This window comes from Anolis carolinensis, unplaced genomic scaffold (assembly GCF_035594765.1).
Source record: "Anolis carolinensis isolate JA03-04 unplaced genomic scaffold, rAnoCar3.1.pri scaffold_8, whole genome shotgun sequence".
Lineage (NCBI taxonomy): Eukaryota > Metazoa > Chordata > Lepidosauria > Squamata > Dactyloidae > Anolis > Anolis carolinensis.
The window spans coordinates 16,224,522-16,237,008 of NW_026943819.1; the positions used below are offsets into that span (position 1 = coordinate 16,224,522).

The 12,487-nt window shown below is 42.8% G+C and overlaps 1 protein-coding gene across 2 annotated transcripts in view; it reads left to right on the top strand.

Annotated features, from left to right (window-relative positions):
* The first annotated feature begins 4,553 nt into the window (after positions 1–4,553).
* Positions 4,554–12,487, top strand: part of robo4 (roundabout guidance receptor 4) — a 78,126-nt gene continuing 70,192 nt past the window's right edge. Inside the window, exon 1 of one of the 2 annotated variants that reach the window (XM_008119090.3) lies at positions 4,554–4,967. In XM_008119090.3, coding sequence (XP_008117297.2) covers positions 4,784–4,967 — 184 coding nt within the window. In that variant the 5' untranslated portion in view covers positions 4,554–4,783. The remainder of the gene's footprint in view (positions 4,968–12,487) is intronic. The other variant, XM_003226311.4, reaches the window with a different exon arrangement.

Genomic DNA, 12,487 nt, shown 5'->3' on the forward strand with positions numbered 1-12,487 from the left:
TTTCTGGGGATGCATCAAGGGATTGGAAAGCTACTGATACACCAGGGACATGGAGAGATCTAAGTCTTGAACAAAGATGGAGGGACTGGAGGGATGATGGGCAAGGTTCACGTGTGAGATCAAGATCTGCTGTGGATAATGATGACAGGGCGGAGGCCTCATCATCATCATCAGATAACGATGTGTAAGATAAAATGGTTTTGGAAGCAAAGACTCTGCAGAAGGCAAGGTGTCATTTTGGACATTGGGTTGTCGTTGCCTATTCTTCTGTTGAGCTTGGGTCCTGGCTGTACAACTTCGTGTTCCTGAATCTGGTTTGGCTCCTGACGACGGCAACGCTACTCCCGGTTGGCTTCCTCTTGGTTCCTGAATTTGGTTGGCTCCTGACGACGGCAACGTTACTCCCGGTTGGCTTCTTCTTGGTTCCTGAATTCGGTTGGCTCCTGACGATGGCAACGTTACTCCCGGTTGGCTTCCTCTTGGTTCCTGAATTCGGTTGGCTCCTGACGACGGCAACGTTACTCCCGGTTGGCTTCTTCTTGGTTCCTGAATTCGGTTGGCTCCTGACAACGGCAACGCTACTCCCGGTTGGCTTCCTCTTGGTTCCTGAATTCGGTTGGCTCCTGACAATGGCAACGTTACTCCCGGTTGGCTTCTTCTTGGTTCCTGAATTCGGTTGGCTCCTGACGATGGCAACGCTACTCCCGGTTGGCTTCCTCTTGGTTCCTGAATTCGGTTGGCTCCTGACGACGGCAACGCTACTCCCGGTTGGCTTCCTCTTGGTTCCTGAATTCAGTTTGGCTCCTGACGGTGGCGTCGCTACGCCTGGTCAGTTTCCTCTTGGTTCCTGAATTCGGTTTGGCTCCTGACGGTGGCGTTGCTACTCCTGGTTGGCGTTCTTGTGGTTCCTGAATTTGGCTTGGCTTTTTGGACATTGGCGATGCTTGCTCTTGCTACGGGTGTGCCTTTGACTCTCTCTTGGCTTCCCACAATGCAGTTGGGCATAGCCGCAGCTGTAGTAACTCTTGGCTGAAGTTAAAACCGATTATCAAGCAAGATAATCTGGATTATTTTCTGTTCCTGCATTTTTTACCTTTCTTGAAGCTAAAGATATTTACTTTTACCAGAAACACTGAAGTTAAGTGTTCCTAGGTTCAGAATATAATGTAATAAACATTTGTTAACCTACTTTCTTGTGTGTGGCCTTTTCAAAGGGGTCTGTGTCCTGACACACCCGATCAGACCTAAATTTAGTATAAACTAGCATAAACAACACTATTGGGAAAATATGTGAGAATTATTTGTCTGGAAAATGTCCAAAGTTGAAATCGAACGTCAGTTTGGTATCTCTGTTGCTGCCTCATGCTTGCTGCCGTAACATTGACCCCACAGCTGAACCCGAGCAAGAGAAAAGGCTCAAGCCCTTAATCTTTCCTGGGTTTTCTGAGCACCTCTTTGTCACCTGACCCTCTGCCCCTAGGGTCGCCCCGGAGCTGCAGAAACCCTGCCTTCATGTTGACCTTTTCCCTCTATGCGACCCAGCTGGACAGAGAGGTGCTGCATGAAAGAGAGGGGGTCACCTCCTGTCCACAACCGCAGCCTCGGTTCCCACATCTATCAATTGGGAGGGTCCCTGAGGAAGAAGCAGGGCCTGGGGCTGCCGGTCAGGAGGCTTCAAAACACACTGTGGCAACTCTCTTACCTCCAATGGGAATCCATGCTTCTTTATGATGGGTATGGCTGGTGGTGAAGCTCTTCAGGAACAAATGGTCATCATCTCACAAGGGCTACAATGGGCTTACAGAAGTTTCCTTGGAAGAAGACATAATGCTTGACCTTTTTTTTGCTCCAAAGGGCCTCTCTACACATTAAGATATATGTCTAGGACAGTGATGGCCAACCTATGACACACGTGTCAGCACTGACACGCCTAGCCATTTTTGATGCCACGCTGCCATATGCAGATTGATTGGATGACTATGACTTTTGTGGCTAAATTTGGTGTAATTTGGTCCAGTGTTTTTGTTGTTTACTCCAGGGGAATTATGCACATTACATACAGTAGAGTCTCACTCATCCAAGACTCGCTTATCCAAGGTTCTGGATTATCCAATGCATTTTTGTAGTCAATGTTTTCAATACATCGTGATATTTTGGTGCTAAATTTGTAAATACAGTAATTACTACATAGCATTACTGCGTAATGAACTACTTTTTCTGTCAAATTTTTTGTATAACATGATGTTTTGATGCTTGATTTGTAAAATCATAACCTAATTTGATGTTTAATAGGCTTTTCCTTAATCCCTCCTTATTAATCCAACATATTCGCTTATCCAACATTCTGCCGGCCTGTTTATGTTGGATAAGTGAGACTCTATTGTGTGTGTGTGTGTGTGTGTGTGTGTGTGGGTATATATATATATATATATATATATATAAGGGTAATGAAATTTCGGCCTAGGACAAAACAACAAAACTACACATCCCAGAAACACTAAACTTGGCAGCACAACCCCTCATCCATGCCTCTACGTTCATATAACAAAAAGCCCCAGCAACTCTAGAAAACGGCTAGGCTTTGAGACTGCAAGGCTATTCTCTGCTATTCCACCTGGCCAACAAAGGATTCCCATAAGCCACAGCAACGCACACACACACACACACACACATATATAAATTATATTATTATTCTATTATTATTGTAGTATATTATCATATTATTACTATTATATTATTATTATATTATTCATTATTCATGACTACATTGAAACTAGAATAGAGAGAAATCAGCGTGGAAACTGCAAGAGGTACCATAGATTGTTGTACATGGAAATAATAGTAGTAAATAGTTTTTGATTTATTAAATATAGTTATATATTACAATTATATATTTTTGTTATTTAAACTATACATATTGCGAAATTATGGGTTTCTTCTCAAAGTGACACACCACCCAAGTCATGCTAGATTTTTTGGTGAATTTTGACACACCAAGCGCAAAAGCTTGCCCATCATTGGTCTAGGATATTTAAGCCAAAACAACTGAACAACTCGTCCTCTCTTGCAGATCACCTTGGTGCACTTGACTCCTCTCTGTCAGTCCTTGCAGAAGGAAAAGAGGGAAGATCTTAGAGGGAAGACCAGGCATGGGCAAACTTTGGCCCTCCAGGTGTTTTGGACTTCAACTCCCACAATTCCTAACAGCCTCAAGCCCCTTCTTTTTCCCCTCTCAGCCGCTTAAGCATTGTCCATAGACACCTCCAAGGTCATATGGCTGGCATGACTGCATGGCTAAGAGTGGGAGCTCACCCCACTCCCCGGATTTGAACCATAAATTCAGCAGCTGAGTGGTTTAATCCGCTGCACCACTGAGGGCTCCAATTTTGTTTTGCTGCAACAGATTTAAATGACTTTCTCTTTGACAACTGATTTTATGTCTTTACTTTCTTTGCCAGCCAGAAAGGAGAAGAAGAAATGGAGGTGCTTTCTTGGAAATGGAGAGTTCTCAGTTCTGCTCTGGCTATGTGTGTTAGCTGCTTGGTGGATGGGAAAGAGGCTGTGCTTAATGAGGAGGAGATGCTAAATGGGCAGCACCACTAACAAGGAGTAGGAATGATAGATGGCTGGTGTGTTCACCAGTTCAATGGGAACACATTTCTTCAGGGCTAATGATGTTTGTTAAATCTGTTTGAGTCAATTAAAAAAAGCACAGGGAAACAAATAGGAGAAAAGTGGGGAGCGCAGTGGGGCGGGAGACAAGAGGACAGCAAAACGGCAGCAAGGAGGGCAGCAATAAAGACAGGGGGATTTTCTGCACCAAAGTGATGAAATAATTGGCACCAAGTGCAATAAATGTAATTGTAACCATCCCGAGCACATTGTGCCTTTGTGACAAATGAAAATGTCGCAGGCCCCCTTCAAGGCGCGCAGTTTCCCTCGGCCAGGTTGACAAAGGAGCAGCCGACAAGCGGTTAAATCTATCAGGGGATGGTCAATTTTGTTTGAAAACACTCTTTTCTCTCCCCCTTCCATCCCCACCCAGAACCCCTTGCAAAGCAGCGAGCTTTCTTTTATGCAGTCAATCTCCCCTCACCAGGATGGCTGGAACTCAACTTTTTCCTTGCCTGGTCTCAAAAAAAAAAAAGGGGGGGGGGATAAAGTGTGTGAGAGAAGGTATTTTTCATGAGAAGCTTTTTAAAATAAGTAGATACATGTAAGAGAGAAAGAAGGAAAGGAGAATGAGGCAAGAAGGCATGAACGGAGAAAGTGCCTGGCCTTCAAGAATGAAGCTGCAAAGAAAGTTTCTCTTTTCTCCATTGATCACTGAGTCTAGTTTTCACAATATTGTGTATGTGCGTGTGAGGGGTGGAAAGAGGGGGACCCTACCCACCGATGCCCCCTCCCCACCTTCTGATGTCACAGATGGTGCAGAGGAGCAGCCTGCTCACAGCATGGGGCCTATATGCTTGCCTCCCCCATTGTTTGCCCCCTTAAAAAAGAAGGGAGAAAGTACAAAAGCAGTTGGAAAACATGCTTAATAACAAATTCCAAATAATTTCCCAAACAGAAGGGCTTGAGCTAAGCAGAGAGGGAGAGCTGTGCAGGCACAGAGGGAGACAGAGAGAGAATAAGAAACAGGGGGAGGCCAAACCTGCCCCCAAGGCTTCTTGGGCATCTGGACAAGAATTTCTTTCGATGCCTTGAATACTACCAGAGGGGAGCTGGGCTTTCCCCCCCTTTGAGCCAGCCACCTCTCCCTTGGCGCCTTTTTCACCGCAGGATGTTGCCTGGGGTCCTCCTGCTGGGTTTTGCGTCCTTCCCGTGGGTTTGGGGCTCTCCGAGGTGCCAATGCCGCTGCACCTGCCTCCCGGAGCCCGCCGAAAAGGCCCTGCAGGTCTCGCCGCGCAGGCAGAGCCGGCACCTGCGGCACAGCCACCCACCTAGGCAGAGGCACAGGCTGAGAGGTAAGAAACACCCCAAACATCTCTTCAAAATAATTATTAAGATGCATGTCATAATGATGGGGAGCCCAGAGGTGTCTTGCCACGGTGGCATCTCTACCTGTTTCGTTTCACTTCACATCTTGCTCCGCTTGGAAGCCAAGATAAGAGGCAAGGTTGAATCTATATTACTGACTTGACCTTCATTCAGTTGGCACTTTCTAAAAACGATGGCTTTGGTGGCAAGGAATTGAATGCGATTTCCTGCTTCTTGGCAGGGGGTTGGACTGGATGGCCCATGAGGTCTCTTCCAACTCTACTATTCTATGATTCTATGCAAGGAGACGTTGTGGCTCTGTGAAGAGTGATATTCAGTGTGTGGACTTGAGTTTTGCACCTTGATCTTGCACTCTAATGCAGAGGCGTCTTTGACTCAAAATCAGGAAAATATAGAAATACATGTTGCCCCAAGAGAGTGACTAAGAATGGCATGAGGAGGCATATTTTTTTGCATGTGTCTCTGGTTGTCCTGCAGGATTTGAAATAGGCTGTAAGGTCTTCAGGGCAGAAACAAAAAGGAAATATTCAGTTAGAACAGTCAAATGTAGAGGAGCGAGTTGATTCAGCAGCACCCTCAATGAGCTTGCGAGAGTTCTTACATTTGGACCTACCCTCATTTTGAAAAGAGGCTGCACATTTTGGATGTCATGAAAGGGCACCCTAACTGGCTATTATTTCTTCTCTCCCATTGCATTTTCCTTGCTAGAGACAGTTACAGGTGGCCACTGGATTTTCTCCTGCATGTGCCCAAAAAACTGGCCTGATTCTGCATGTTCTGCCCCTTGACTTGGGAAGTGGGATGGGGTGAGGAGTGCCCTCCTTTGCTCCTCTGCTTCAGGCAGCAAGATCTCTTGGACCAACTTGGATGGTTTTCATTTTCTTGTGTGTGTTTCTTTTTCCGGAGGGAAGCTTCCCAGTGATATTGTGCAGAACTATGCAAGATTTGTACCCTCTGACAGAACAGTATTAACACAAAGGATAGGGCCAGTTCACAACTTGCAGATTTTACAAGGGGTTTTCATTGAGAACATTGCCATCACTGTTTTTTTTTTCTGGAGAACAGTCAGATCCTTTATCTGTTTCTTAACTTTTCTAGGCAGAAATCCTGTTGTGGTTGTTTCTGTTTTAGGGCAGTTTTGCAAACAAACAGCATTTCCCTCAAGCACATTTTTAAAAAAGGTATCTCAGTGATATAATTAAGGGAGGAATGACTGGTGAGGAAAGGACATGGTAAGGAAGGTACTATTTTCACAACAGAAAGAGAGCTGTGTGATGTGGAGTAGATTTTGTTTGTCTGTCCTGAGGCTGGATCTACACTGCCAAGTAAGGCAGTTTCAGAATGCAGTTGAATTGGATTATATGAGTCTACACTACCATATAATCCAATTTAATGCTAACTTCCAATTTGAAACTGCATTACAGTAGAGTCTCATTTATCCAAGCCTCGCTTATCCAAGCCTCTAGATAATCCAAGCCATTTTTGTAGTCAATGTTTTCAATATATCATGATATTTTGGTGTGAAATTTGTAAATACAGTAATTACAACATAACATTACTGCATATTGAACTGCTTTTTCTGTCAAATTTGTTGTTAAACATGATGTTTTGGTGCTTAATTTGTAAAATCATAACCTAATTTGATGTTTAATAGGCTTTTCCTTAATCCCTCCTTATTTTCCAATATATTCGCTTATCCAAGCTTCTGCCAGCCCATTTAGCTTGGATAAGTGAGACTCTACTGTATTTGGCAGGTAGAGCCAACCGAAAAAGTATGTTGAGGGTGGGGATTTACTATTTACTATATTTACATATTTACACAGCTAGAGAATAGCTGTGTATTTTTATTTTTTTCCTGCCTATGTCTGTTTAGAATAAATACTAATTCTGAAGTGCTTTGAATTTGTTTCTTTCCTTTGTATGTGTGGAGCATTGTTTATCTTATCTCATAAGCACTGGGAAATGAAATGGATCCATCCTAAGTTAGCTGAACGCATTTCCTTTGGAAATTGGTGAAACTTAGAAGGCTAGAATTGGCAAGTTGCTTAGAAAATGGGGCAACATATGAGCTACTCTGTTTCCCCTAAAATAAGACATCCCCAGAAAATAAGACCTAGTAGAGGTTTTGCTGAATTGCTAAATATAAGGCCTCCCCTGAAAGTAAGACCTAGCAAAGTTTTTGTTTGGAAGCATGCCTGCCAAACAGAACACCAGAGCATGCAGGATCAGTAAATGTACGTACCATAGAGTGTTGTACATGGAAATATTGGTAGTAACAAGAAATTCTTGATAGGATTCACAGTTTGTCTGGTTATGCTGGTTTATGATAACTACTGTACAGTATATAATAATAATAATAATAATAATAATAATAATAATAATAATAATAATAATTTATTTATACCCCACCACCATCTCCCCGTGGGGACTCCGGGCGGCTCACAATGTTACAAAAGCAACAGCGCAAATACATTAACAATATACACAGTTTAAAACACAAGAAGATGATAAAACAGAAGTTAAAAAAAGGTTTATACAACAGTAATAATATCAAACAACCACCAATGCAATTCAATGCAATAAATGTTCATTTTTTTGTTCAACAATAAATGTGAATTCTTCTTCATGGAAAAATAAGACATCCCCTGAAAATAAGACCTAGAGCATCTTTGGGAGCAAAAATTAATATAAGACACTGTCTTATTTTCAGGGAAACATGGTACGTATCAGGATAATTTCTGCTAGTTGGAGGATAGGATATGTACCCTGATCAACCAGGTATGGAAAGACAATACTGTCTGGACTAGCTGGATGTGATCCAGCAGGGTTCCTCTTCCTTTCTTAGGGAATATTGAGTTTCGCCTGACTCTCTTGAGATTTGAGTTGTGATGGCTCCTCCCAAACTTATGCCTCTTACATTGGAAGATATATCTATAAATTCCTTCAGCAACTTGCCTATCCTCCAACTGCCCCAATTTGGCAATGCTTCTCCGATTAAGAATACATTTTCAGCTGCTTTGAGGATGTTCTAATTTTGCCCTCCTCCTCCTCCTCCTCCTCCTCCTCCTCCTCCTCCTCCTCCTCCTCCTCCTCGCTCTTTCCCCCTTTGGGCTTAGCTTCCTTCTATTGTGACAAACTGCTTGTATCTGAGGAACTAGACTGGAGTCCATGAAAGCGTATGCCAAGTGCTGCAACATCCCTCCTTCCCCCTTTTCCTTTTTTTATAACGTCATTGAAATTGACCTTTGCATTCTGTAGGTCCATAGCCCTTTGTGGGATTTTTAAAAACTGCAACAAAGGGAGACTGACAGCCTGCGTTGGATAACATAAGCCACTTTCAGGTATTCAACAGGCATAAAGAACGAATGCAAACAAATAGAAGCGAGTCTTCACTCCTGAGCTATGTGCATTCAGATGTTTGAAAACTCTACGTTCATTCAGTTATTGATCCTACCTGAAGTCAGGTTACTTTGTTCAGAGACTGGTTTTTTAAAAAACCTTCTACTACATTTTCATTCTCTTTTGGTCCATCTCATTTCCGATCTGCCCGGAAATGTGTATGCTGTTTTGCACATGGTTTTGCCTAATATATGTGTTCGTGGTAAGCACTTGTCTCTAATGGGTGACTTTTTCTATGCAAATGTGTCTGATTTACATATTTCTGCCCACATTTTTTCACTGTAGAGACATGCATTACCAATGTATTTATTCAGGAAATGCACATTCTGTTGTCTCATGTGAAAATATGAGCAGAATAAATTTAGTTTCCATTCTTTCTCTGAGAGAAAAAGAAGGCGAAAAGGAAAAGGAGAGAGCTATGTGAAGGGGTGTCCTTTGAGAGACATGTTCAAGCATAAGAGTCTGACTTAACAGTTTGGTTTTGCTTTGCAAATTATCCCATCTAGGTAAGCCGTTGCATTTACTAAAACATGTTTGGGATTACTGCGTTGCTGTGAGTTTTCTGGGCTGTATGGCCATGTTCCAGAAGTATTCTCTCCTTACGTTTTGCCCACATCTATGGCAGGCATCTTCAGAGGTCTGTTGGAAACTAGACAAGTGAGGTTTATATATCTATGGAAGGTCCAGGGTGGGAGAAAGAACTCTTATCTGTTTGAGGCGAGTGTGAATGTTGCAATTGGCCACCTTGATTAGCATTGCAGCTTCAAAGCCTGGCTGCTTCCTGCCTGGAGGAATCCTTTGTTGGGAGGTGTTAGCTGGCCCTGATTGCGTCCTGCCTGGAATTCCCCTGTTTTTTGAGTGTTATTCTATTATTTGTGAAAATGAACAAAATTTGGCTACCAGTAATAAAAAAAACCTCTAAAATCAGGACAGTAAATAAAGTGCATGAAATGTTAGGAGAGAATGCTTCTGGAACATGGCCATACAGCCCAGAAAACTCACAGCAACCCAGTGATTCCGGCCATGAAAACTTTCAACAACACAATGATCATCAGTACAGAAAAACAAGTATAGAATCGGCTTTTGTGAAACACAGGATGAAAGCAATGTCCATAGAAAGAGTACTCATGACTTTCTGGGGAGAAACCTAATTCTCTCACATTTAACCTTCAGAAATCAGTGTCGTGTCACGTGCATCAAAGAGCAAAGGCCATGGATGCGCCGCTCCTCTGGACACTCTGCCTTCTGCCTCTTGTTGAGATTTGCTGCCGAAGGCATGCCATTGAGCCAGGCCTGAATGACAGAATGCAACAAAGACAGGGCCTCGCATCCAGATACTGAGAGCCTTAATTTGCAAGCCTAATTCATAGAAATAGTGGACATTCCTATGCATGAGAGATTGTAGGATTAGCTGTTGCTCATCTTGGCTTAAGGAAGTTGGAAAATAATGTCTATTGCAGTACCAGTTGGAGGCTCCTAAATCAGTGGTCAATCCGCTCCAGATTCCAGACTGGTTTTTGAAAGGAGGTGCTTAAAATGCTGAACTCTTTCCCCAAAACAGGTTCTATATCTTGCACATCTTTAAAGTGTGGACTAAAATCTGGACCAACTCACTGATGAACTGAATGCACAGCCAGCCTGTTTCCCAAATTTGTAGTCATTATTTCCACTCAATTGCACATAGGCATGGGTTTGCTAGAGCCCCAGTGGCGAAGTGCATTAAAGTGCTGAGCTGCTGAATTTGCAGACCGAAAGGTCCCAGGTTCAAATCTCAGGAACGGCTTGAGTGCCTGCTGTTAGCCCCAGCTCCTGCCAACCTAGCAGTTCGAAAACATGCCAATGTGAGTAGATCAATAGGTACTGCTCCGGCGGGAAGGTAACGGCGCTCCATGCAGTCATGCTGGCCACATGACCTTGGAGGTGTCTATGGACAACGCCGGCTCTTCGGCTTAGAAATGGAGATGAGCACCAACCCCCAGAGTCGGACATGACTGGACTTAACGTCAGGGGAAACCTTTATCTTTTACCTATGGCTTTGCTACAGGTAACCATTTCCAAACCTACTCTATGCTACAGGATCAAATAGCTGGGCTCCATGGTTCTGGTTTCAAAGTTATATTCAGAGACTTTGAACAAGGCATTGCAATTCTGCAGCTGTTTGATTGTGCAGTCCAACACCAAATGTTTACTATCTGGCACTGACAAGTCTAGATGTGGATTCCGATATCAGGAGAATATGGGAACATTGCTATGCTTACAGTGCACTTTTCCATTAAAAGACATAAAGGAACCCCGAGGCCCTTTTGAGACTAAATGGGAAGGAGAAAATTCTGGTATAAGTTTAATTGTAGCAAGATGCATCAGGATTTCTCAACAAATTTGATTTTGCAACAACTAAAACAATCATGTGGTAAGTTAATTTTACATTCTTAAACTGGCCTATATTCTAAATCTTTGCAGACTTTGCAAAAACCTCTTGAATCCATAGAGCCAGGTGATTGATAAGTAAGAAGAAACCTCTTGTGGATTTGTTTAAATGAGAACCAAAGGGAGATTCTATGGTTTCTGCGCCAACTCCAAAATGCCATCTGGTGGCTTCCTAGGCAAACTGCAGTGTAGAACATTCTGTCTCTTGGGAGAATTTTTTGCATGGAGGTGGCCAACAAGCGCAATAGTAGGACTGTCACGTCTGGTGATGATCCCTGTCACACAACATCATGTGATACCCATTGCATCGTAATCTCTTGATGCCAATGGCCATGCAAATCTACCCATCACTCTGACAATAAGTTACCACTAACCTGCATTGCTGGAACTGTGAAAAATAGTTAGCAAGTGTGCGGTAATGTCCTTTATCACTATTTGGACCCCCAAAGTAAAAGCTAATACTTTTGATAATGTTCCATGTCCCCACCACTCTGCCGCTTCACTTTATGATTTCTTTTACACTTACAGCACATAAAGGTGACTGTCAAGGCTCCCGTCCTCCATGAATGAATGGATTAAAGTCTTCTTTCAACCAGAGGACAAGTCTTCTTGTTAAAAAAAAAGGGATCAGAGTGACCATCAGTGGTAGATTGTGGCTCCCAACTTAATGTGACTGCGAATCCACTCCAAGTTTCAGCCTGAATTTTCAAGCCACTATCCAAATAATTCATCTGTTTTGGAAAAGATTTCAAAACCTTGAATAGCTTCTTTAAAGTTCAGACTAAAAACCAGAGTAGGGTTGCTTTTTATCATGTTAGAAGTGACTGCAAATCACTTCTGGCGTGAGAGAATTGGCCATCTACGTTGCCATGGGGATGCTCGGAGGTGTTATTGGGAGGCTTCTATAATGTCCCCGCAAGCTAGAGCTGACAGATGGAAGCTCATCCCATCTAGGGGATTCAAACAGGCAACCTTCAGATCAGCAACCCAACCTTCAGGTCAGCAGTTCACAAGGGTTTAACTCATTGCTCCACCACGGCTCCTAGCAGAGTCACTGCTTCACTGGCATGAGAGCTTCCAACTGCCATTTGGGACCATGCCTTGTTTGATCCAGGACACAAGCTTTATTTCTTCCCACCTTATTATGTCAATTGTGGGATAATATTCTTCTTCATTTTCCAGAGACTATTCTGTATTGGAACCAAAAGGCAGGAAGTTAAGTTTAAATTGGGACCTTCCCAACAAGCGGTATCTGGGTGATGAATTTTCCACTCCTGCAGAGACAAACAATACATGAGAAATTATTCCTCTAATGTTTAGGAAGGGACCAGTGCTCAATAGCAGAACAGCTGCTCCACATTGCAAAAAAGCCAAATTTTGCTATTACCACTTTAGTGGAACACTGTTAACTAGACTTTTGCCTACGATGTGGAGCATTTGCCAGTTGTAGACAATACTGGGCTGTGTTCAAGACCAACATTTATTTTCATACTAGCTGTGCCCGGCCACGCGTTGCTGTGGCAAAGTGGTGGTGGTATTGGTTAAAAATTGTTGTGTAATTTTTATTTGACGTTATTTGCAATTTTTTATTAATTTTATTGTAAGTTATATTTTTATTTATTATATTTTATTATTTTCTTGTATTATTTTTAGTTATTTC